Here is a 26694-nt window from a genome sequence, read left to right on the forward strand (position 1 = left end):
ATGATCACTATTATAACTATACATTGTTATACAACTATATTATATGCTATTAGAACTATTTAATTGTATACTTCCATTACCACAGGGGAAAAATAGATTTCTGATTACTACATTTACAGCGATGAATATGAAACATAAGAAGTATAATCAAAATATGAATAATGTATGCCTCGTTTTCCAAACTTTTATCATAATTTTAGAAACCAAATATTTGAAAAACATTTTTTTGTCAAACTACGGTGTATATATAAATATAAAAATACTATATATGATCACTATTATAACTATACATTGTTATATAACTATATTATATGCTATTATAACTATTTAATTGTATACTTCCTTAAGCACCACAAGGGAAAAATAAGTTTCTGATTACTAAATTTACAGCGACAAATATAAAACATATGTATACATATATAACAATATAAGTAACATAAACATAAGTAATAATAATGTATGCCTCGTTTTCCAAACTTTTATTACAATTTAAGAAACCAAATATTACTAACGTAAAATCCTAAGGCGCTCCACCGGAAGTTGCGTCACTTCCTCATTATGCCACTGACGTGTCTGATCGTGAGTTGAGTGTTGATTCTGACGGCAGGCAGCACTGCGCACATTTACTCAAGCGCAGGGTAACTTTGAGGCTCTTATTTATTTATTTTTTACTCGGTGTCGTTTTTTGTTGACCGCTGTCTGTTCTGTCCTACCTAGAATTGGGTTCGTCCGTGTTTGGCAAAGATGCTGGACTTCTTCGCCATCTTCAGTAAAGGGGGGATCGTGTTGTGGTGTTTTCAGGGCGCCGGAGTCACTGAATCCTTTACCGGGCCCGTCAACGCTCTCATCCGCTCCGTCATCCTCCAGGTACAGTCCCTGCTCGGCCTGCTGGGGATTATTATTATTGTGTTATTCAGTGTATAGGCAGCTTAGCCCAGCGAACACATGGGTTAGTTAGGCTGTGAGAGGGTGTAATAATGTAGGTTACTATGGGAACTATGTTGGATGAAGTAAAATAGCACTAATATTGATGCATTAGTTGGCATCTGAATCGCAGGTTTGGATTAGGCATGTTGGACAGTCAAATGCGTTGCGTAATACTGCACGTGCCAGCTGAGACTGACAGAGAGCTCAATATAGACCCTTTAAATGTTTAGTTTATTTTATTATGATTCCTTGCAAAATTTTACATTCATAAATGTAAAAAAAATCTTAATTTTTATTTAAAACTTAAGAAAAAATGAATAAATAAATTCAAGTGTTAGTTGGAATCTTCTAAGGTGTAAAACTTATATCATAATATAATACACTTTAGTTAATCTCAGAATTTAATGTATTGCAACCCCCCCTTAGAATAATTAGTGTATCGTATTTTTGCTTGTAAATGTTGTATTCTTTATTGCAAAAGAAAAGAATATTTATCATTATTATAAAAATGTTTAGTCAAAGTTTATGATTGCATGCAACGGTAGCTGTTAGCTCAAAGACAGTAAAATAAAATAAAAAATCTAAATTTAACATTAAAAGCCACATTCCATTAATGTTACATATATTTGTTATCTAATTTAAAATGATCGTAGCATGACAATTAAATATGGTCTGGTTTCACAGACAGGGTTTAGATTAAGCCAGGATTAGGCTTTAGGTCATTTAGGATATTTAAGTAGTTTAAGTAGTGCCTTAGGAAACACATTTTTTTACTGGTGTGTATCTTGAGGCAATACAAAGGCACTGACATATTTTAAGATCTGTCCGTGCAAGTTTCTTTCAGTTAAAACCGCTCAAACATGCATTTTAGTCTGGGACTAGATTAAACATTGTCTGAGAAACCAGGGGCAAGAGTCTGTATCACTAATATCCATCCCTTTAAAACAATGATTTTGGTCTCTCCAGCCTTCTCATCTCCATCCAACAGTTAACTTGATGAAAGAGTATCAGATTTAGAAGAGACATATTTGAAGTTGAATGTGTTTTTTTTGCTCTCTGTTTGCAGGAGAGGACTGGGAATAACTCTTTCAACCACAATGCCCTCAGTCTTAAATACAAGCTGGACAATGAGTTTGAGCTTGTGTTTGTGGTGAGTGTTTATTTTCCTTTTTCAGTACATGATAATATGATGATCAGATCTTCCGGTGTCCTGTTTCTCAAGCGTCCATGTGTCTGATCATGTGCTTTTGTTTCCCAGGTGGGTTTTCAAAAGATCCTGACGCTGACGTATGTGGATAAGTTCATGGATGATGTCCAGCTTCACTTCAGAGATCGATACAAGAATGAGCTGGAGCAGAGAGGCGCCCTAAAGTTTCTGCTCAATAATTTTGAGTTTGGAGAGGACTTCCACAGTCTTTTGCGGTGAGCTAGACCTGAGTTGATAAAATACGAATGGCTGTCAGAATTTTCGAAAGTGTATGAATACAAAATGTATTTTTGTCTGCAAAACTAAATTCACACACTTAAGAGGAAAACTTTGGATCAAAATATTCGACCCCACTTTATATTAGGTGGCCTTAACTACTATGTACTTACATCAAAAAATAAGAACAATGTACTTATTGTTTTCATATTGTATTGCAAAACACTTTTGCTGATATTGAGGTGGGATATTGGTCAAGTTAGGGACAGGTGTGGTGTTATGGGTAAGTTTAAGGGTAGGGTTAGGGACAGGTGTGGTGATATGGGTAAGTTTAAGGGTAGGGTTAGGGACAGGTGTGGTGATATGGGTAAGTTTAAGGGTAGGGTTAGGGACAGGTGTGGTGTTATGGGTAAGTTTAAGGGTAGGGTTAGGGACAGGTGTGGTGTTATGGGTAAGTTTAAGGGTAGGGTTAGGGACAGGTGTGGTGATATGGGTAAGTTTAAGGGTAGGGTTAGGGACAGGTGTGGTGTTATGGGTAAGTTTAAGGGTAGGGTTAGGGACAGGTGTGGTGATATGGGTAAGTTTAAGGGTAGGGTTAGGGACAGGTGTGGTGTTATGGGTAAGTTTAAGGGTAGGGTTAGGGACAGGTGTGGTGTTATGGGTAAGTTTAAGGGTAGGGTTAGGGACAGGTGTGGTGTTATGGGTAAGTTTAAGGGTAGGGTTAGGGACAGGTGTGTTGGTGTGGGTAAGTTTAAGGGTAGGGTTAGGGACAGGTGTGGTGTTATGGGTAAGTTTAAGGGTAGGGTTAGGGACAGGTGTGTTGGTGTGGGTAAGTTTAAGGGTAGGGTTAGGGACAGGTGTGGTGTTATGGGTAAGTTTAAGGGTAGGGTTAGGGACAGGTGTGGTGTTATGGGTAAGTTTAAGGGTAGGGTTAGGGACAGGTGTGTTGGTGTGGGTAAGTTTAAGGGTAGGGTTAGGGACAGGTGTGTTGGTGTGGGTAAGTTTAAGGGTAGGGTTAGGGACAGGTGTGGTGGTATGGGTAAGTTTAAGGGTAGGGTTAGGGACAGGTGTGGTGTTATGGGTAAGTTTAAGGGTAGGGTTAGGGACAGGTGTGGTGTTATGGGTAAGTTTAAGGGTAGGGTTAGGGACAGGTGTGGTGTTATGGGTAAGTTTAAGGGTAGGGTTAGGGACAGGTGTGGTGGTATGGGTAAGTTTAAGGGTAGGGTTAGGGACAGGTGTGGTGTTATGGGTAAGTTTAAGGGTAGGGTTAGGTGTAAGGGAAGTGTCAACTGTGTAATTACAAATGTAACTACAGAAATGAATTACAGATGTAATTATATGCAGGTCATTTTTAAATGTAAGTACAATGTAAAAACATTTATGTATAATGTACACAATAAGTGCATCGTATCAAATGATTCATTAAAATGTTTGTACATAGTAGTTAAGGCCACCTAATATAAAGTGGGTTCAAATATTCTTTAGCTGTATATCACATTTTAAAATCCAATTATTATCCAGTTATAAATACACTACCATTCAAAAGTTTGGTAAAAATGTAAATATTTTAAATTTAAAATTAAAGTTTCATATTTTTACTTCCACAAAAATATGAAGCCGCAGAACTGTTTTCCACATTGATAATAAGAATTTTCAAATATATTCAAATAGAAAACAGTGACTTTATATGGTCACAAAATTACAGTTTTTACTGTATTTTTGATTAAAAATAAATGCAGCCGACAAGAGCAGAAGACACTACCATTCAAACTATTTAAAGGTAGTGTATGCATACAGTTCCTGCAGGTACATTATTATGGCTTGCCCAAATAGTATTTCCCAAATTTTTAGTTTGGAAAAAAAAAAGGAAATAATTTACATAAAAGATTACAATTAATTTTTTTGTTGCAGGGAGGCGGAGGACAGCAGCAAAGCCAAGGCCCCCGTCTCTATGAGGCCTTTCAAAGAGTCCCAGAAATCCCAGAAAACTGTGAAGTCTATGATTGAGACAAAGGATGGAGACAAAAGCAAGGAGCAGGGAGGCAAGAAAAGTAAAAATGCCAAAAAGGAAGGTGAGAGAAGAGTGCTTTCAGTGCTTTATAAGTAGAGATGCACTTATGTATCGGCCAATAATTGGCATCGGCTGGTAGAAACAATTATTTTCACTTAAAAACAGCCGAAGATCAGGGCCGATGGTATCCTGTCAGTCAAAAGGGTATGGAAAAACTTGTCAGAGTTGCAGTTGCAGTGTTAAACGAGACAATAACGCTTTAACAGTTAAAAAATAGCTACTTAAAAGCAGGCTCTATTTGATCCCATGAATCACCTGTAGTTCAAGCCCAGGTTGCCAGGTCTGCAGTTTTCCCTACACCAGTGCGCCTCCCATCCAATAATTGCAAAGAGCTTTGTTACTTCTGATAAGAAACAAAGTCTCCGCTTTCAAATTCTGTCCATTTTATCATGAAATTTAAACAATAAATGCAGTTTTGATTAGTGCTGGGCGGTATGACCAAAAATGTATATCACAGTATTTTTCAAAATTATATCGGTTTCACGGTATATGAAGGTATTTTTTTCCCCTATGCATGACCGGGTGTTAACAACATTTTCTACTGATTGAGAGAGAAAATACTGCAGTAGATTGACTAGAATGCCCTATTTTACTGTCATGACGAGTGAATATTGTAGAACATTTTCACACTAGAATTACTAGGCCTACAGGTTTACAAAGCACCAGAAAATGATGCTGTGGGGAGACAACAACCAATAAAACACACTCATTACAGACATGCTTATGAAAATATGACCATGGAGATAGAAAAAAAGAGTTGAGGGCACCTTAAAGGGTTAGTTCACCCAAAAATGAAAATTCTGTCATTAATTACTCACCCTCACGTCGTTTGAGACCCGTAAGACCTCCATTCATATTCGGAACACAAATGAAGATATTTTTGTTGGAAGCTGATGGCTGAGAAAAGCTTCAGATAGGCCTCCATTGGCATTCAGTACACTTATACTCCCAAGACGGATAAAAGGCACTCAAAACATCGTTACAAAGTCCATCTCACCACAGTGACTCTACAATAATCTTACAATGCGACGACAATAGTTTTTGTGCGCAAAAAAAATAAAAATAACACCTTTTTCCAACTTGTTACTGCCCTCCGTGTGTGCCTCCACGACGCATGCGCGAGAATATGACGCAGATCCGGCGTTCGGACAGATGACCCAGAAGTGATTTGTTTACAATCAGAGGAAGACGCGCGTATCTCAGCTGTTGGATTCTACATTGATCGTGCTTTAGGTCTCGGCGTAGTTCTCAAAATGGGGCTAAAGTGTGCATTTCATAGATTCCCGAACCCCGGCGCTACGTCATATTCTCGCGCATGCGTCGTGGAGGCACACACGGAAGGCAATAACAAGCTGGATAAAGGTGTTATTTTGATTTTTTTTTTGCGCACAAAAACTATTGTCGTCGCATCGTAAGATTATTGTAGAGTCACTGTGGTGAGATGGACTTTGTAACGATGTTTTGAGTGCCTTTTATCCGTCTTGGGAGTATAAGTGTACTGAATGCCAATGGAGGCCTATCTGAAGCCTTTCTCAGCCATCAGCTTTCAACAAAAATATCTTCATTTGTGTTCCGAATATGAACGGAGGTCTTACGGGTGTCCAACGACATGAGGGTGAGTAATTAATGACAGAATTTTCATTTTTGGGTGAACTAACCCTTTAAGCATTTTAAAAATCTAACCCTATATATCAACAAATTGACAAAACGAGGGAGAAACAAGGAAGAACATTTAAAAGGTCGAAGGATATATGCAATGCATTTGCAAGTACTACAGTCTCTGAACAAACGACACACGTCAGTTTAACATTTAACATGGGAGACAGTTACATTTTTGCCCATTTTTCTCTGAATTGTCAGTCTATTTATTAACTTACATCGTCTTCCGTGTAGCAGAATAACCCATCGTGTCTTCGCTGTCGTGATCAGACGTTCAGTGTCCTTTGCATAACGTTACATTTCATTTGAAGAAGACGTGATGAAATATATGCGCATACACGCTGCCGGTTTATGTTTAGAGCTCTAGAGTATATGAAATATGTCCATAAAAAACTTAAACGCGCTCACTCCGGTCTATATGTGCTATAATATGATCCATGTGGAGAACGTTTATCTCAACTCCGCGCAGAAACTGCTCTCTCTCGCGCGGCGCATGTAATTATCCGCTGTCCTCAAGGGCTGAATTTGAAATTGCCCCCTATAAACTCAAATAGGGCATTATTTGAGGCGACAGCCATTTTTAGTGGTGTCTGAAACCATAGTGGACGTTATTGAGTGCACTCATTCAATCTCACATTGCACCGCAATATCAAGTGTACAGTAGGGCTGGGACGGTATGGATTTTTTCTTACCGCGGTTGAAAAGCAAGAAATTCCCGCGGTTCAGCGGTAAACCGCTTTAAACGGCTCCCGCTCGACTTTCGCGCACAGCCGCACACACCAGCGCAGGCAATTGAACATAATAAGGAACATGTTTATTTTACATTTATTTTTTCACGTTTAGAACAGGAACAATTAGAACAGAAATGGAATGATATCTGAAAAAAAGTGCTGGCAAAACGAAATCTAGACTAGACCATGGTTTACATCCCAGCCTTCATATTTTGCTGAGAGAGCAGATCAGATCACGACTGACAGATCTGAAGATGGAACAGCATAAACAAAGACAAACAAACACATTTTTATTTATCGGTATTGATCAGTAATATATATTTATTTGTTTATTTATTTCCAATATTTTTAATTTCAGATTACAGTCGTCGTCATCAAACAATCACTTAAACTATAATGACTTTCGCGCGCACACCCGCCCATATAATATATTATTTATATTTATAGTATTTATATTTTTATATTAGGCCTACATATTTTTAAATATTCAGGCTATTAATTTACATTTACAATTTACATCTCGTGTGCGCTTTTGTCTCAGTGGTAATGAAGAATAACGAAGGCTCAAGGCTATTTAATTTAACAAAGTGTAGTCACTCGCTGCTCACACTACCTTGATTGTATATTATGCTACATTTATTATTTATATTTATTTTTTATATTTTATAACATTTACATATATTATTTTACGTATCTCGTGTGGTGTGCGCTTTTGTCTCAGTGGTTCAAGGCTATTTAACGAATACTTTTGTACATACCATAGACTGTAAAAAAATATGGACGTAGTGTCCGTGACGTCACCCATAGGATTCTGATGAGCCGTTCTGAAGCGCAATGGTGGCCGTTGCCATCTTGGCAGCGTGTCATCGCGCGTCACTCCCGGATAACAGAAAATGGGCAAAAAGGCGGGACGTGGGCGGAGCTTAAGTGACGCGATGACTAACAGACAGCAGATAAATGGCTATCCACCAGTCACTCGAAGTGGCCACGCCCTTAATTATGCAGAACTTTAAGGCTTTATATAATGTAAACGAATGAGCTATAAAAAAATTCACCCCCCTCACAGTTGTCATGAAGGGCAAAATGAGCCGTATAGACCAAAAGCACAATTTGTACCAGGCTGTAAACATGTTTTATTCTGCTCTAAAGTTGACCATTTTAACATGGGGCTCAATGAGATTCTGCTCCCTTCTGGATCCTGTCCCTAGCGGCCAGTCGATGAATTGCAGTTTGAGGCACTTCCGTATTGGCTTCAAGAGAAACTGCGGGAGGTTGCCGCTTGGTACATACATACATACATATATATATATATATATATATATATATATATATATATATTATATATATATATATATATATATATATATATCTCGGCCTATACATGTTATTTATATTACATAAATAATTATATAGGCCTAGGCTATACCTATATATATATATATAATTATTTATATTTGTTATTTATATAAGCCTACATAAATATTTTTTACATATTATATTAGGCATATTTTACATATTTATATTAATTTATATATAGGCTATATGCCTCTCGTGTGCGCTTTTGTCTCAGTGGTGCTATTTAACGAAGGCTATTTAATTTAACAAAGTGTCGCTGCTCACACTAGCCTACCGTGATTGTATATATTTATATTATATATGTTTAAATATTCATATTAATTTATATATCTCGTGTGCGCTTTTGTCTCAGTGGTTCAAATATTTAACGAAGGCTATTTAATTTAGCAAAGTGTCGCACACTGCTTGTAAGCCTGCCAGACGGATATCTTTTTCGATAGCCTTTTAATGAAATTGGAATTTCAGAATCACATAGCCAACTTATATTTAATTGCCTACAATAGATTATTTATTGATTATATCGAATGAAATTTCGCAGGCACAGCTTATTTGTAGTCAATCTTTCCCAAACGGAGTTGGAAGAGAGTTAAAACTTACCAGTACTAAGGCAGGTCCAGCTCAGTTTGTTCTTTCTGAAGCCGTGTTTTTTTTTTTTTTTTTGCCAGCTATGGGAGAAATCGGTCAGCGTTCGACACAAACCCATGGCCCGGGCGGTGCGTTCTTCTTCTGCGTTCATGACTTCTATCTACCTACCCGCTATTGTCGGCTGCGCAACCATGTGAGAGAATTGTGTTAAGCACGTGCAATTAAAACGTGCACGTCCTGCTTATGCGCCTGTATGTTATGCTTTAGTAAAATTAAATGCAAATTATAGGCTAAAAGACATTACACAGGTACAAATGGAATGTTATAATGGAACATTGCGCTCCCCAACTCGCGAAAGGTCGGATTTGCTCCATCTTTTGATTAGGTTTTGTTTAGAAAACCTTGAATCCATATAAGACACACGTCATTAGACACAATCCATGTCATTAGAATCAATTAATCCATGGAATTAGACACAACGTGCACACATGGGCAGGCCAAGGTTTTTTTTTTTTTTTGCGGTGATGGCGGTGACAATCTCAGACCCGCGGTAGGCGTCACGTGACCGCGGTATTGCGGTAATGCGGTAACCGGCCCAACCCTAGTGTACAGCTGATGCACACACAACGGCTGTCCGAATTCACTCACTCGTTTTCATCCACTCCTTCAAGTGAACAATATAAGTGGATAACATAGGGAATAATAGTGAATGAGGCTTTAGGGGGGATTTCGTACTTACCATAGGCTGTGATGCGATCTCAGTTGTGCTCTCATTACAGTGCAACAACGTGACCCCTCGAACAGTGACGCGCTGTGCCGTGTTCCGAACGTGACACATACCGGTATTGCGGTATCATCAAAATTCATATCATAACAAAAATAAAAACCGGTATTCGGTATGAACCGGTATATCGTCCAGCACTAGTTTTGATGGTCTTAAATGTGACGTGACGGATCGCTGTAATGCCGCAGTGTAAGCGGAAGTTATTTCTCAAAAAACATGCATGAACATCAGAAGGTATGTCGAAAGATATTGTACAACTTACTGAAATGAATCACGTTACATGTAATCGCTTAATCAGTGTTTCAATCGCGGAAGGACGGCAATAAAATTTACCTCAGGGAAGTTATCCTGTGTTCACAGTTCTTTAGTTAGCTGTCAAAAAGACTAGAGATTTAATGTTAATTATATATGTATGTTTGAATAAATTTGTCATGGAGACAAGTGTAACTTTTTTGTGTAATTTATGTAAACTACCTGTGCAATCTAGTTGCATACACACTTTAAAATATTTGAATGTAGTTTCGGGATGCACCGAATGTTGGCAACCGTAATTATTCGGCTGAAAATAGCAAAAATTGCACTTTCGGTGTTCGGCCGAATAAGTGAAAAGACTGAATAAATTTAACCGAACAATGACATTTTTGATGACGCAATCAAATATAGCAACCAGCGTGTGAGAGAGAGCAAACATGTCGGAAGTGTGGAAGCATTAAAGTGTCCGAGATAGACGCAGAAATGGCCGTTTGATGACACTGTCTAAGCACCCTCAAATGCAAGCAAGAGCACCCTCAGTTGATACTGTAATAATATATTGGCAAATGCTCCAGTGCATATTTGTGTCTGTAGAACGTCAAATGTATCCATTTACAACGTGTTTCTGCAGCGGTGACAGGCTCGCAAAACCTCTCATGAACAAACAAACAAAGTGTAGACACGAATCAACGCAAGTAAGATATTTATTGTGCATTGTTAGCAGCTTCACTGAACTTTGCGAGATCGCGATGAACTGACATGTGACAGCGTTTCGTGATCGTAAATGGAGTGGTCTTGTCTCCCTTTTGAGACTACAGTCTATATAATCCATTGAATAAAACTAGTGTTTTTCATGTTGCAAAAGGATTAATGGCCAATTGCACGCTGCAAATTTCGGCAGTGACATAGTGAAATTGAAACGCGTTAAAGCAGTGTGGAGGCAGACTAATAGATTAATAGAAAAATATTAGTTGCAAAATATTTTTTAAGTTCTAAATAATCTTAAATGTCTCTCTGTACACTTAGTGCTGTGGAGGAGCCGTTGCTTAGCCTACATCTGCACTTTACTAGAGCACCCTCAGTGATTTGATTATGAGACCATAATAGGCCTAAGATAAGATGGCCAAATGAAATTTTTTTTAGGTTTATTTTGTTATTTAGTGCTTTGTTTGTATAATGTCTGCTGGAATGCTAAAAAAATAAATAGATTTTTCTTTTCTTTTTTTAAAGCAAGACAAAATAGTAAAAAGCACATTTTTACAATTTAATTTATGCTAATGTGAAAAAATTGGCAAAATAAATGGAAAAAATATAAATTTAAAAAAAGTGTTCGGTATTCGGCTTAGGCATTCGGCCAAGTATTTATTATTATTCGGCTTCGGCCAAGAATTTTCATTTCGGTGCATCTGAAAATAAATCGCAGTTGAATATAATAGTTAAATATAATATAGGGGCGGCAGTGGCTAGGGGCGGCAGTGGCTCAGTGGTTCATGTAGGTTGTCTACAAACCGGAAGGTTGGTGGTTCGATCCCCGGTTCCACCTGACCAAGTGTCGAGGTGTCCATGAGCAAGACACCTAACCCCAGCTGCTCCCGACGAGCTGGATGGCGCCTTGCATGGCAGACACCGCCGTCGGTGTATGAATGGGTGAATGTGAGGCAAAATGTAAAGCGCTTTGGATGGCCGTAGGTCTGTTAAAAGCGCTATATAAATGCAGTCCATTTACCATTTACCATTTACCATAATAGCTTTGTTGTTAATTTTAACCTCTGATATTATAGTAATGTTTTAAATTAGATGGTTCCCTGTATAGTTTGCAGCATTATTTGGGAGAGTTTTTTTTATTCCTTAAGAAAAGCAAACTATTGGTATCGGTATTGGCAGATAAATTTTGTATCGTGCATCTCTTGTGTGACACTAACAAATTAGTCTTTTTCACCTCTTCTCGGGTGTCTCAGGAGGAGATCAGACTAAAGCTGCATCACAGACCGCCTCCAAAAAGGCTGTGGAGAATGGAAACAATGGTCTGACCCCAGAGGAGATTATTGAGAGGAACCGTGCCAAGTTCATCAGCAAGCAGTTGGGTGGCGTAAAAGTGGAGAAGACCAGGTAGGAGACATTATGAATTATGTGAAAATGCCTCTTTCATGGAGCCACTTTTGATCACACAGGTGTCACAGATCTCTAAATGACTTCAGCTTTAACCCTGAGTTCTAGACTACATTATTCCATCTGATTATTTTGGCAACAGAAGGTTGTTTGAAGTTACATTTTTACATTTTTGTATTGCACAGTAAGTCCCCTAAACCCCAGAACCAGAAGCCAAAGGGGAAGGCAAACCGGGTGTGGGATATGGGTGGGAGGAACACTGGAGATCTGGATTACAGTGGAAGCAATGGCAACAGCGGTGACGCACAGACCCAAGACCATGAGGCCTCAGCTGAACCGGTGAGCAGTCCAGCTTTAAGGCCCGGGTGTACTTCACACAACGTTCGCAAACGTGTACTTGCACACAAACGTGTCCGCACAGCTTTCAAAGTATACTCAACTGCAGAAAATTGTCATAAATATATGATAAAAGTAATGAAAAATTTGAGTAAAATACTGCACCTAGTGGACCCTAGTCTCTGCCTCAGATGTCACGCCCACTGACCGTTGGCTGAACATCTGATGCATATGGCACACTTAAAGGGTTAGTTCACCCAAAAATTAAAATTCTGTCATTAATTACTCACCCTCATGTCGTTCGACACCCGTAAGACCTCCGTTCATATTCGGAACACAAATTAAGATATTTTTGTTGAAAGCTGATGGCTGAGAAAGGCTTCAGATAGGCCTCCATTGGCATTCAGTACATTTACACTCCCAAGACGCTTAAAAGGCACTTAAAACGTCGTTACAAAGTCCATCTCACCACAGTGACTACAATAATTTTACGATGCGACGACAATAGTTTTTGTGCGCAAAAAAGCAGTCTGAGCAGACTCAAATACGGCTATCCGTCCTGATGACAAAAATTGCGTGCCGAGAATTGTGTAGAATAGGCTTTAAGTCCCTCACCTGACGCGATAAAGCTAAGCGAATTGCCGATGAAAGGAGCTTTCACTGAAACAATTGATTGCCTTCAGCTAATTCACGCCTGCGTGATAGGTGGCGCTTACCGAGAATACATTTTTCGTCATGTACTGTATGTATCTCTTAGGTTTTCCCATATGGCTTTAACCTCGTCCACTGAACAACATACTACAGTAAATTGTTATTTGTAGTGTTTTCTCATTCTTTATTGTTATAAAAATACCCCGAGCAGCATGAAAAACACATACAGAACATGTATCGTCGTAATGGTATTTTTTTGGCTTCATGCTTCATCTGTAGAAATGTTTCTCTCAGTTGTTTGTGAGGAACCATGCAGAACTCAGAATGAGGAAATGAACACAACATCGTCATTCGGAAGGGCAGGAGTTATGATCACATTATATGATTGACAGCTCTAGAGTGAATGAGCTCTCTCATAACAGACACGCACGGAAAAAAGCGCTCTGTACGCTATTTCAAGATCTTCAGATCGCATAATTCAGTGGAAAATGAATAGAAATGATAATCTGTATAAAGAACGTGCAAGAATAAATGATAACACTCAACATCCATTCTCTTCTCTCTTCCGGAATACTTTTCTTCAATAATTACACAGGCTTTCAAAACAGCGCCACCACTCTCACACTTGTGCAACAGTAGCGGCTCGGGTAAGCACAAATCTAATTGGACGGCTCGTTTCATCACATGGCGACGGGGGGAAAAATCGGCCCACTGGTTGGAAAAAATCTAGCTTTTTTCGCGCTGCGATTGATTGCGTCCGGTGTGAATAGCTCCATAGGGATCTATTGTTTTGATTTAAGAGCGTCATTGTGACACATCCGTGTGGCTAAATAGCGTCTAGTGTGAAAGGCCCTTTACTGCTACTAAAAAGTCTTCAAATTCACTGCAGCATCTTTATTCTAGCATGCACAGATTCTTCATATTCAATAATGGCTTTACATTTTCTGTGTTCCTCTCAGCTGATCCAGGTGGATTCAATGAAAGGTGACCTGCGTGGTGTCGATTATGAGTCCTCAGAAGAAGAGGATGAAGAAGTGGAGGAAGAGGAGGAGGAGGAGGAGGAGAGGGTTGTGGTGCCAAACCTTAGCAAGAAAGGGTAACATTTGAAAATCTCTATTCTGTCCTTTCAACACTGCCTCAAAACATTGATTTTCTTCATCTGAACTTGCTGAATGTGTCTTCATTTGAATCCTTAGATATGGAGATGCCACATTCTGTGTTTTCTCTGCAGAGCTAAAAAAGGTGGTTTTGGGGGAATGTTTGGGATGCTGAAAGGCCTGGTGGGATCTAAGAATCTGACTCAGGAAGACATGGAGCCAGTTCTGGACAAGATGAGGGACCACCTCATTGGTATGACATCGCTCTTGCTCCATGGCACCTCATTCAATACACTTTTGTGTACATTTTTTCAATTAGTTTTTAATGAAATTTTACAGGGTTCCTACAGTCAAGCTGTAAATATTTAGGAGTTTTAAGATTGTTTTTTGTCAAAAAAACAAAAAAAGATTGTCAAGAGGACGCGAAGGTGTGGTAGGGAATCCGTGTAAAAAATATTAACGACTAGAATAAAAAATAAAAAAATTATTAAATTTAAAGGGGAAAAAAAATATTAATAATACATCTATATAGAATATAGGTTGAAAAAGTAGTAAACAATTTTTATATGATTAAAGTAAATAAAAATACATTTAAAATTGATATGATAAATACATCTTACAAATGGCAAAAAGTAATAAAAAATTGGATTAGAAAAGATTAAATTAATAAATGGATATAAATAAATATTTATATGCATTTATATTAATATTTATATCTAAAACCAGTACTATACGTAGAAAAAGGATAATAAAATTTTAGTAAAATTAAAAAAGAAAATATATTAAATAAATTAATAAAAAGTTAAATGGATTTAAATAAATTAATAAAAAATATACAAATAAATAATACATTTAACAAGTAGAACACAGGTTGAAAAGGTGGGGGGGGGGGGGTTTCATAAAAATATAATTAAAGTATATTTAATCATAAATAAAGTATATTAATCACATCTTCCAAAAACACTGTTTGGAAGATGGATTCATGATGTACTCATTTTAGTCGATTTTGAATACAAAAGAGTTACATAGTGCACTTTTAAAATAAATAAATAAATGTATTATTGATAGAAAAAAGCATAATAGAAACAAAAGATTTTCCATATTATATTTAACACATTTAGTATTATTTTTTCACAGTATAAATTGGGTCTTTATTCATGAAAAATATAGCTGCCTTTTCGATTTGAAGATGGGATCCCTCGCACGAGGATGATCATAATAGGGGGTCCATGGCATCTAAAAGTTTGAAAACACCTGAGCTAGATATTGCTCTTGTGGAAAGTGAAACTTGTATAATTTGTACAATTGAATGTTGTTTGATTCATGAGCGAATATTTTTTTTCTCACAAATCAGTCTAAATGATTAATAAGTGAATTGGGCTAAATCAAAATGCTTGAAGAATCAGATAAATACAAATTTGTAGAAACGGATATGCTGTCCATTACAGCCTATGGTTAAACTTTATTTTAGTGTGCTTGTTACACGTTACATGTAATAACAGTACATTCTACATAATTACATGCAACTAACCCTAAACCAACCCCTAACTCTTAATGACTCTGTAACAAGGACACCTTAATATGAAGTGTAACCCAGCCTATATTATGAATTTTGTCTCTTCTTTTTCTAGCCAAGAATGTAGCAGCTGAAATAGCCTCCCAGCTCTGTGAGTCTGTGGCCAAGAAACTGGAAGGCAAAGTCATGGGCACTTTCACCAGTGAGTACAGCACACACCTGCTGAACAGCCCGTCCAAACAAGAGCCTTCCCACAGACATGTGCATGTTCTCACGCCCAGAACATCGAGTGCATGTCTTTTCTGGCCTTCCTGGATTTTGCTCTTCTAAATCGTCCTGTGGTTTCTTCTGTCCAGCTGTGGCCTCTACGGTGAAGCAGGCTCTGCAGGACTCTCTGGTGCAGATCTTGCAGCCCAAGCGCCGTGTGGACATCTTGAGGGACGTGCTAGATGCTCGTTCTCTGCGCAAACCCTTCGTCATCACCTTCTGTGGGGTCAACGGCGTCGGCAAGTCCACCAACCTCGCCAAGGTAAGTTCGTTTGAAAAAAAAAAAGTGCTTCTAGAAATGTAAGGTCTGGAATATCTGAAAAACTTGTTTTGTTAAAGTGCTTGAAATTAAAAAGGAATGTGTATGTGGTTTGCATGCACAATAAACAAATATACCACGATTTCTTAATGTTCTGCTCACCAAGGAGGCATTTATTTGATTTAAAAATACAATAGAAATAGTAATATTGTGAAATATAATTACAATTTAAAAGAACAGATTTCTATTTGAATACATTTTAAAATGTCATTTATTCCTGTGATCAAAGCTGGTGTGTTGTGGGCGTTCTGGCGCAATATGGCTGCCGTCGCATCATCCAGGTGGTGCTGCACATTGGTGGTGGTTGAGGAGATTCCCCCCTTCCATGTGTATAGCGCTTTGAATGCAGAGAAAAGCGCTATATAAATGTAACAAATTATTATTATTAAAGCTGAATTTTCAGCATCATTACTCCAGTATCTAGTGTCACATGTTCCTTCAGAAATCATTCTAATATGCTGATTTGCTGCTCAATTATTATTGGTGTTCAATTATTAATAATAGTTTTTATTATTATCAATGTTGAAAAGTAAAAATTATTATGATTATAATTATTATTAGTGCTGTTAAATAGATTAATCACATTTAACATAAGTGTGTGTGTGTGTGTGTGTGTGTGTGTGTGTGTGTGTGTGTGTGTGTGTGTGTGTGTGTGTGTGTGTGTGTGTGTGTGTGTGTGTGTGTGTGTGTGTGTGTGTGTGTGTGTGTGTGTGTGTGTGTGTGTGTGTGTGTGTGTGTGTGTGTGTGTGTGTGTGTGTGTGTGTGTGTGTGTGTGTGTGTGTGTGTGTGTGTGTGTGTGTGTGTGTGTGTGTGTGTGTGTGTGTGTGTGTGTGTGTGTGTGTGTGTGTGTGTGTGTGTGTGTGACACATATACACACATACATATTATTTACCGATGAGGCATAACAATATTGTGTTGGTCCCCCTTTTGCTGCCAAAACAGCCCTGACCTGTCGAGGCTTGGACTCCACTAGACCCCTGGAGGTGTGCTGTGGGATCTGGCACCAAGATGTTAGCAACAGATCCTTTAAGTCCTGTAGGTTGTGAGGTGGGGCCTCCATGGATCTTGTTTGTTCAGCTCATCCCACAGATGCTCGATTGGATTGAGATCTGGGGAATTTGGAGGCCAAGTCAACACCTCAAACTCGTTGTTGTGCTCCTCGAACCATTCCTGAACCATTTTTGCTTTGTGTCAGGCGCATTATCTGCTGAAAGAGGCCATAGCTCCAGGGAATACCGTTTCCATGAAAGGGTGTACATGGTCTGCAACAATGCTTAGGTAGGTGGTACGTGTCAAAGTAACATCCACATGGATGGCAGGACCCAAGGTTTCCCAGCAGAACATTGCCCAAAGCATCACTGCCTCCACCGGCTTGCCTTCTTCCCATAGTGCATCCTGGTGCCATGAGTTCCCCAGGGAAGCGATGCACCCGGCCATCCACGTGATGTAAAAGAAAACATGATTCATCAGACCAGGCCACCTTCTTTCACTCCTCCATGGTCCAATTCTGATGCTCACGTGCCCACTGTTGCCGCTTTCGGCGGTGGACAGGGGTCAGCATGGGCACCCTCACTGGTCTGCGGCTATGCCGCCCCATAAGCAACAAACTGAGATGCAGTGTGTATTCTGACAGCTTTCTATCAGAACCAGCATTAATTTCTTAAGCAATTTGAGCTACAGTAGCTCGTCTGTTTGATCGGACCACACGGGCCAGCCTTCACCCATATTGGCCGCCCGTGACCCTGTCGCCGGTTCACCACTGTTCCTTCCTTGGACCACTTTTGATAGATACTGACCACTGCAGACTGGAAACACCCCACAAGAGCTGCAGTTTTGGAGATGCTCTGACCCAGTCGTCTAGCCATCACAATATGTGTCCAACTCGCTTAAAATCCTTACACTTGCCCATTTTTCCTGCTTCTAACACATCAACTTTGAGGACAAAATGTTGCTGCCTAATATATCCCACCCACTAACAGGTGCCGTGATGAAGAGATAATCAGTATTATTCACTTCACCGGTCATAATGTTATTCTTGATCTATTTGACAGCACTAATTATTATATTAGTATTAATAATAAAGTAACAGCTTAATATTTTTGTAGAAACCACAATAAAAACATTCTCAGGATTCTTTGAATAGAAAGTTCAATTAACAGCATTTATTTAAAATAAAATATTTTGCAACATTATAAATGTCTTTACTGTCAGTTTTAATCAATTTAATGCATCCTTGCTGAATAAAAGTATTACTTTTTTTTATTTTTATTGAATAGTAGTGTATCATGGTTTCTGTAAAAACATTAACAATATTGAAAGCAGTTTTTGCTTAATGATAATAAATGTTTCTTGAGCAGTAAATCAGCATAATGAATATAATATAAAGGCCGTGTGACTTCTTTTCATGCAGATCTCTTATTGGCTGATTGAGAACGGGTTCTCCGTGCTCATCGCCGCCTGTGACACGTTCCGCGCGGGTGCCGTGGAGCAGCTGAGGACTCACCAGCGCCGTCTGAACTCTCTGCACCCCCCGGAGAAGCACGGCGGACGCCCGGCCGTACAACTCTTCGAGAAGGGCTACGGCAAGGATGCTGCTGGGATCGCCATGGAAGCTATTGCCTTTGGTAAGATGCACGTGATTTTAAAGGAAATGAAACGTTCAGAGGATTCATTGGTTAACGCATCCGTCTTTCTACAGCTCGTAACCAGGGTTTTGAAGTGGTGTTGATCGATACAGCTGGCCGTATGCAGGATAACGCCCCTCTGATGACGGCTCTGGCTAAGCTGATTGCGGTCAACACCCCGGACCTGGTCTTGTTTGTGGGAGAAGCACTTGTGGGCAATGAGGCTGTGGATCAGCTGGTAGGTTTTGCTCAGGTGTTATGCCAGATATAGTCTATAGATGGCGCTGTTTTATAGTGTATTCAAATTGTATGTTTCTGGTCAATAACTGTGAGACAAAAAGTGGTCTTGCACTAGGGAGCGATTGATGGTTCTGAAATAGTACATTGCAACAGTTAAAGGCCAAAAATGAAATTAGCCCATGATTTACTCAGCCTCAAGTCATCCTAGGTGTATATGACATTCTTCTTTCAGACGAATACAATCAGAGTTATATTAAAGTCCTGGCTCTTCCAAGCTTCATAATGGCAGTGACTTGATGAAGTCCATAAAAGTGCATCTGTCCATCATATAACTGCTCCACACTGCTCCGGGGGGTTAAAGGAACACGTCAACTTTTTGGGACTTTAGCTTTTTCACCGTATATCCCAGAGTTAGATTAGTCCATACATACCATTCTCATCTCCGTGTGTGCCATAACTCTAACGCACCCACCGCTAGCCTAGCTTAGCACAAAGACTGGAGGTCAAGTCAAGTCAACTTTATTTATATAGCGCTTTTAACAATGTAGATTGTTTCAAAGCAGCTTTACAGTGTTAAACAGGAAAATAATGCAGCATAATTTTATTCAGCTGTTTAGCCATTCTGGAAAAAACGCTGATGTCATCAGTTCATTTCAATTATCATACAGTGACAGTGTGGGCTTTAGATCAATAATTCGATCAGTAATTTAGTTTAAATGGTTAATTTAGTTTATTATTTAGATTTATTTCGATGTTTAGTTGAAAAATTTTGTGTCCCCAACTGAGCAAGCCAAGCCAGAGGCAACAGTGGCAAGGAAACCAAAACCCCATCAGGTGACCTAATGGAGAAAAATAAACCTTGGGAGAAACCAGGCTCAGTCGGGGTGCCAGTTCTCCTCTGGCCAATTAACAAACAGCGTATTATTATTATTATTATTATTATTCTGGCAGCTTTACAGCTCGGAGGTCATAATAGATCAGAATATTCGAGGGACCGGGGGCAACATGCTGGAGACGGGTTTATTGAGGATGATGTTGATTAAATAATTATTAAAGTGCAATATTCGAATGATCGGAGGCAACACGCTGGAGACGGGTGTATTGAGGATGACATATCGATTTAAGTATTATTTAATTGTAATATTCGAACAATCTGAGTCAACACGCCGGAGACGGGTTTATTGAGATGCCGTGTCGATGAGGCAGTTGCAGGGGGAGTCTAATCACGGTCTCTGCAGACACTTCGGGGTCCTGTGTTGGTCTTCTTTGGGCGCAGGTCCACCATCTGAACTGGATACGGCCCGGATCCGGCTGACTGCAGTAAACCTCGGGATAAAACAGAGAGACTATCATTAGCGTAGATGCCATTCTTCTGATGATGTAACGAGTACATTTGGTGTTATGGGAAGTGTTCCCGGTTCCGGCTGACCTAGTTAATGCAGCCTAACAATCATTTCATTGAAAAAGTGTTTTATGTGTATGCCACAGTAAAGAGATGTGTTTTTAGTCTAGATTTAAACTGACAGAGTGTGTCTGCTTCCCGAAGAATGTTAGGAAGACTGTTCCAGAGTTTAGGTGCTAAATAGGAAAACGATCGACCGCCTGCAGTTGATTTGGATATTCTCGGTATGATCAACTGGCCAGAATTTTGAGACCGCAGTAGACGTGATGGAGTATAATATGTTAAGAGCTCGCTCAAGTATTGGGGAGCTAAACCATTTAGTGCTTTGTAAGTAATAAGTAAGATTTTAAAATTTATGCGATGTTTAATAGGCAGCCAGTGCAGTGTTGACAGAACTGGGCTAATATGGTCATACTTCCTGGTTCTAGTAAGAACTCGAGCTGCTGCGTTTTGGACCAGCTGGAGTTTATTTATTAAGCGAGCAGGGCAACCACCCAGTAGAGCATTACAATAATCTAGCCTTGAGGTCATGAACGCATGAACTAACTGTTCAGCATTTTGCATTGAGAGCATGTGCCGTAATTTAGATATATTTTTAAGATGGTAGAAAGCAGTTTTACAGATGCTAGAAACGTGGCTTTCAAACGAAAGATTGGTATCAAAGAGCACACCCAGGTTCCTCACTGACGACGAGGACTTGACAGGACAGCCATCAAGTGTTAGACAGTATTCTAGGTTACTACTTGTGGAGCTTTTTTGTCCAATAATTAAAAATTCTGTTTTTTCTGAATTGAGTTGCAGGAAATTACCAGTCATCCAATATTTTATATCAGCTATGCATTCCGTTAATCTTGTGAATTGGTAAGTTTCTTCAGGGCGTGAAGAAATATAGAGCTGAGTATCGTCAGCATAATGAAAACTAACGCCATGCTTCCTAATGATATCTCCCATTGGTAGCATGTACAGGGTGAAGAGTAGCTGTCCTAGCACTGAGTCTTGTGGTACTCCATACTGAACTTGCGATCGGTGTGACATATCTTCATTTACTACTACAAACTGATAACGGTCGCATAGGTATGATTTAAACCATGATAATGCAATTCCACTAATACCTACATAATTTTCGAGTCTATTCAAAAGAATGTTGTGGTCGCTAGTATCAAATGCAGCACTAAGATCGAGTAACACTAATAGAGAGATACAGCCACGATCGGATGATAAGAGTAAATCATTTGTAACTCTGATGAGAGCAGTCTCAGTGCTATGATACGGTCTAAATCCTGACTGGAAATCCTCACAGATTAGCCTGGATGCCAGCCGAATTTAGCCCCGCCCACAAAATGTTTTGCTCGGGCAATTCGGTCTGGACTCGCTCCATAGAGGAGTAATTATGCCCGAACAGAAACTGTTCGGACCAATGAAATTGTCAGGGCGGGCTTTAGACGATGATGGACAGATGATCAAAAGTAACGTAATCATCCACGTCATTGAAGGCTCTTGGGTTGAATTTGCTCTTATCCTAAACGGAGAACTTGTTGTATATGCATTCACCTTCACTATTTCTCTCAGAAACGATGATCGTGTTGGTAAGTACTCTGTGTATCCTTAAATTATTTTATTACTGGCAAAGATCGTTTACACTCATCTTTTTCTTGTAACGTTACTTAATCCAGCGTGCGTGGAGACAGGGTTGCCAAGTGTTTTTGCAATGTCGCGCACAATTGCTACTCAAAACTATAGCCCAAAACAATAACTTTCCGGGGGGTTCTCCAGAAAAAAATGGCGTTTGGTTGGCAAAATATGTTATTTTGGCAAGGTTGCCTGCTAAAATTCGCTTTCTTGGGTTTATATTGTCACATAATTGGGGTCGCTTCAACCCGCGGACATGGAGAAAAACACGGATTTGGCAACACAGTGCAGTTGAGTTCTGTTGACATTTGACAACTAACGTTACGCGTCGCTCCGTTGCTCTGATTGGTTGTGTGTCTATCCAATTGAGGTCTTTCCTGGCTCGGTTGAAACACGCCCCATAATCAAAGCTCAATGGAGCGGTACCAGACTCATATTCTGACTAGAATTGAGTATGGCCACGCCAGGCTACTCACAGATACCATTTCTTTCTAAAAAGGAACATAATTGTGAAGACACTGCCTTTTCAAGTATTTTTGACAGAAAGGGTAGATTTGAGATTGGTCTATAATTGACTAAATCTGTAGGATCAAGTTGCGGTTTTTTTATTTTTATTTTTAAACAATGTATGGTGATGAGTAAGTTATATTTAGCAGTAGAAGAAAGAGGAAATATCAAAATAAAGATTCAAAGGTAAGCAAGGCTCTACAGAGCAACAGACACAGCAGGCAGACATGTAAGGTAAACGGCTCCAGCTAGCCTACTGCTCAATAAGTGACAAAATAACGCCAACATTCTCCTATTTACATGATATTACGGAGCACCTGAAAATAGCCCCCAGCACGCTCTCTGTGCAAGCAGGTTGTCACGTTGGTTATGTTGTTGGAAGTCAGCCTATTTTCAGGCGCTGTGTAATATTGCGCCGCTGCACTCATGGTACGGAAGCAAAGTTCCATGATTATTACGCTGGAATGAGAGTATAGTTCCTAGCCATATCGGTCTAGAAAATCACAACTTTTAATTTTCCGTCGGTCTTAATACATGATGTAACTATACACATCACAACATGTAAATAGGAAAATGTTGCCATTATTTTGTCACTTATTGAGCAGTAGGCTAGCTGGAGCCGTTTACCTCCAGTCTTTGTGCTAAGCTAGGCTAGCGGTGGGTGCGTCAGACAGAGTTATGGCACGCACGGAGATGAGAATGGTATTTATGGACTTCTCTAACTCTGGGGGATACGGTGAAGTCCCAAAAAGTCGGCGTGTTCCTTTAAATAAAGGCCTTCTGAAGTGAAGTGGCGCATTTGTGTAAGAAAAATATCCATATTTAAAACCTTATAGACTAAAATAACGAGCTTCTGGCAGTCATCAGGTCGACTTACGGCGAAAGAGTAACCCCTGGCGCGATTACAGGAGCATCGCAAGCTTTGACGCCTCTCGCGGATAGTGCTGGCCAACAAACTCAAGCCCCTCTTCTCTTATATCGAAATTCTCCGCCATTTCGCCATTTGACCGCCGGAAGCTAGTTATTTTAGTCTATAAAGTTTTAAATATGGATATTTTTCTTACACAAACGCGCCACTTCACTTCAGAAGGCCTTTATTAACCCCCCGGAGCCGTGTGGAGCAGTTATATGATGGATAGATACACTTTTATGGACTTCATAAACAAACCTACAAGTCACTGCCATTATAAAGCTTGGAAGAGCCAGGACATTTTTTAATATAACTCTGATTGTATTCGTCTGAAAGAAGAATGTCATATACACCTAGGATGACTTGAGGGGGAGTAAATCATGGGATAATTTTCATTTTTGGGTGAACTAACCCTTTAATGGCTCACTGGATGGAGCAAAGTATTTCAGTGAATTATCGCTGATTTTTTTTGCCACTTTTATTACATTGTAAAGGTTTTCTTTTTTTATAGAAATTAGTACTTTTTATTCAGCAAGGATGCATTAAATAGATCAAAAGTGACAGTAAAGACTTATGTCACTAAAGTTTTCTATTTTAAATAAATACTGTTCTTTTGAACTTCCTATTCCTCAAAGAAACTTGAAAAAATTGTTTTCAGAAAAACGGCACAACTCTTTTCAACATTGATGATAATCAGCATATTAGAATGATTTCTGAAGGATCATGTGACACATTTTATCATGTGACGCTATTTTGAGATACAATTGTAGATTTTATTTTTATATTTCCTGTTTTGTAATTTGAAAGTTTTAGTAATTTTAGTTTTTTTATTAGTTTAAATGTCTGTTTTTATTTCAGTGATTTATTTTAGTACATCTAGTTCAACTAAATAAAAATGAGAAATGTTAAACAAATTCCACCCATCCATCATCTTCCGCTTATCCGGGGCCGGGTCGCGGGGGCAACAGTCTAAGCAGAGACGCCCAGACTTCCCTCTCCCTAGCCACTTCCTCCAGCTCTTCTGGGGTACCCCGAGGCGTTCCCAGGCCAGCCGGGAGACATAGTCCCTCCAGCGTGTCCTAGGTCTTCCCCGGGGCCTCCTCCCGGTGGGACGTGCCTGGAACACCTCCCTGGGAAGGCGTCCAGGAGGCATCCGAAAAAGATGCCCGAGCCACCTCAGCTGGCTCCTCTCGATGTGGAGGAGCAGCGGCTCTACTCCGAGTTCCTCCCGAGTGACTGAGCTCCTCACCCTATCTCTAAGGGAGCGCCCAGCCACCCTACGGAGAAAGCTCATTTCGGCCGCCTGTATCCGGGATCTTGTCCTTTCGGTCATGACCCACAGCTCATGACCATAGGTGAGAGTAGGAACGTAGATTGACCGGTAAATCGAGAGCTTTGCCTTGCAGCTCAGCTCCTTCTTTACCACGACAGACCGGTACATCGACCGAATTTTTACAGAAGCTGCAACGATCCGTCTGTCAATCTCCCGTTCCATCCTTCCCTCACTCGTGAACAAGACCCCAAGACACCTGAACTCCTCCACTTGAGGCAGGAACTCTCCACCCACCTGAAGTGGGCAAGCCACCCTTTTCCGACTGAGAACCATGGCCTCGGACTTGGAGGTGCTGATTCTCATCCCAGCCGCTTCACACTCGGCCGCAAACCGTCCCAGTGCATGCTGAAGGTCCTGGCTCGAGGAGGCCAACACGACAACGTCATCCGCAAAAAGCAGTGACGAAATCGCGTGGTCCCCAAACCGGACACTCTCCGGCCCTTGGCTGCGCCTAGAAATTCTGTCCATAAAAATTATGAACAGAACCGGTGACAAAGGGCAGCCCTGCCGGAGTCCAACATGCACCGGGAACAAGTCTGACTTACTGCCGGCAATGCAGACCAAGCTCCTGCTCTGGTCGTACAGGGACCGAACAGCCCTAAGCAGGGGGCCGCCGACCCCATACTCCCAGAGCACCCTCCACAGGATGCCACGAGGAACACAGTCGAATGCCTTCTCCAAATCCACAAAACACATGTGGACTGGTTGGGCAAACTCCCATGAACCCCCCAGCACCCTGGAAAGGGTATAGAGCTGGTCCAGTGTTCCACGACCGGGACGAAAACCACACTGTTCCTCCTGAATCCGAGGTTCCACTATCAGCCCGAATTCTCCTCTCCAGTACCCTGGCATAGACTTTCCCGGGGAGGCTGAGAAGTGTGATCCCCCTGTAGTTGGAACACACTCTCCGGTCCCCCTTCTTGAAAAGAGGGACCACCACCCCGGTCTGCCAGTCCAGAGGTACTGTCCCCGGCCGCCATGCAATGTTGCAGAGGCGTGTCAGCCAAGACAGCCCCACAACATCCAGAGACTTGAGGTACTCAGGGCGGATCTCATCCAACCCCGGTGCCTTGCCACCGAGGAGCTTTTTAACCACCTCGATGACTTCAGCCCGGGTGATGGACGAGTCCACCTCTGAGTCCCCAGCCACTGCTTCCTCAACGGAAGACATGTCGGTGGGATTGAGGAGATCCTCGAAGTATTCCTTCCACCGCCCGACGATATCCCCAGTTGAGGTCAACAGGTGCCCATCTCCACTGTAAACAGTGTTGGTAGGGCACTGCTTCCCCCTCCTGAGGCGTCGAACGGTTTGCCAGAATCTCTTCGAGGCCGACTGATAGTCTTTCTCCATGGCCTCACCAAACTCCTCCCAGGCCCGATTTTTTGCCTCCACAACCACCCGGGCTGCAGTCCGCTTGGCCTGCCGGTACCGGTCAGCTGCCTCAGGAGTCCCACAAGCCATCCAGGCCCGATAGGACTCCTTCTTCAGCTTGACGGCATCCCTTACTTCCGGTGTCCACCACCGGGTTCGGGGATTGCCGCCTCGACAGGCACCGGAGACCTTACGGCCACATCTCCGAGCGGCCGCAGCGACAATGGAGGTGGAGAACATGGTCCACCCGGACTCAATATCTCCAGACTCCCTCGGGATCTGGTCGAAGCTTCGCCGGAGGTGGGAGTTGAAGATCTCTCTGACAGGAGACTCGGCCAAATGTTCCCAACAGACCCTCACAGTACGTTTGGGTCTGCCGGGTCTGTCCAGCTTCCTCCCCCGCCATCGGATCCAACTCACCACCAGGTGGTGATCAGTTGACAGCTCCGCCCCTCTCTTCACCCGAGTGTCCAAGACATATGGCCGAAGGTCTGATGACACGACCACAAAGTCGATCATCGACCTCCGGCCTAGGGTGTCCTGGTGCCACGTGCACTGATGGACACCCTTATGCTTGAACATGGTGTTCGTCAT

General features: G+C 40.8%; 1 protein-coding gene across 1 annotated transcript in view; it reads left to right on the top strand.

Annotated features, from left to right (window-relative positions):
* The first annotated feature begins 557 nt into the window (after positions 1 to 557).
* The window catches only part of srpra (SRP receptor subunit alpha), a 30426-nt gene continuing 4289 nt past the window's right edge, over positions 558 to 26694 (top strand). The window contains exons 1-13 of the mRNA XM_079824680.1: positions 558 to 638; positions 718 to 867; positions 1994 to 2077; positions 2186 to 2349; positions 4262 to 4422; positions 11747 to 11897; positions 12083 to 12236; positions 13844 to 13980; positions 14116 to 14234; positions 15613 to 15699; positions 15854 to 16026; positions 18494 to 18707; positions 18782 to 18945. Of these exons, the coding sequence (XP_079680806.1) occupies positions 745 to 867; positions 1994 to 2077; positions 2186 to 2349; positions 4262 to 4422; positions 11747 to 11897; positions 12083 to 12236; positions 13844 to 13980; positions 14116 to 14234; positions 15613 to 15699; positions 15854 to 16026; positions 18494 to 18707; positions 18782 to 18945 (1731 nt within the window). The 5' untranslated portion in view covers positions 558 to 638; positions 718 to 744. The remainder of the gene's footprint in view (positions 639 to 717; positions 868 to 1993; positions 2078 to 2185; positions 2350 to 4261; positions 4423 to 11746; positions 11898 to 12082; positions 12237 to 13843; positions 13981 to 14115; positions 14235 to 15612; positions 15700 to 15853; positions 16027 to 18493; positions 18708 to 18781; positions 18946 to 26694) is intronic.

This window comes from Gobio gobio (assembly GCF_949357685.1).
Source record: "Gobio gobio genome assembly, chromosome: 9".
Lineage (NCBI taxonomy): Eukaryota > Metazoa > Chordata > Actinopteri > Cypriniformes > Gobionidae > Gobio > Gobio gobio.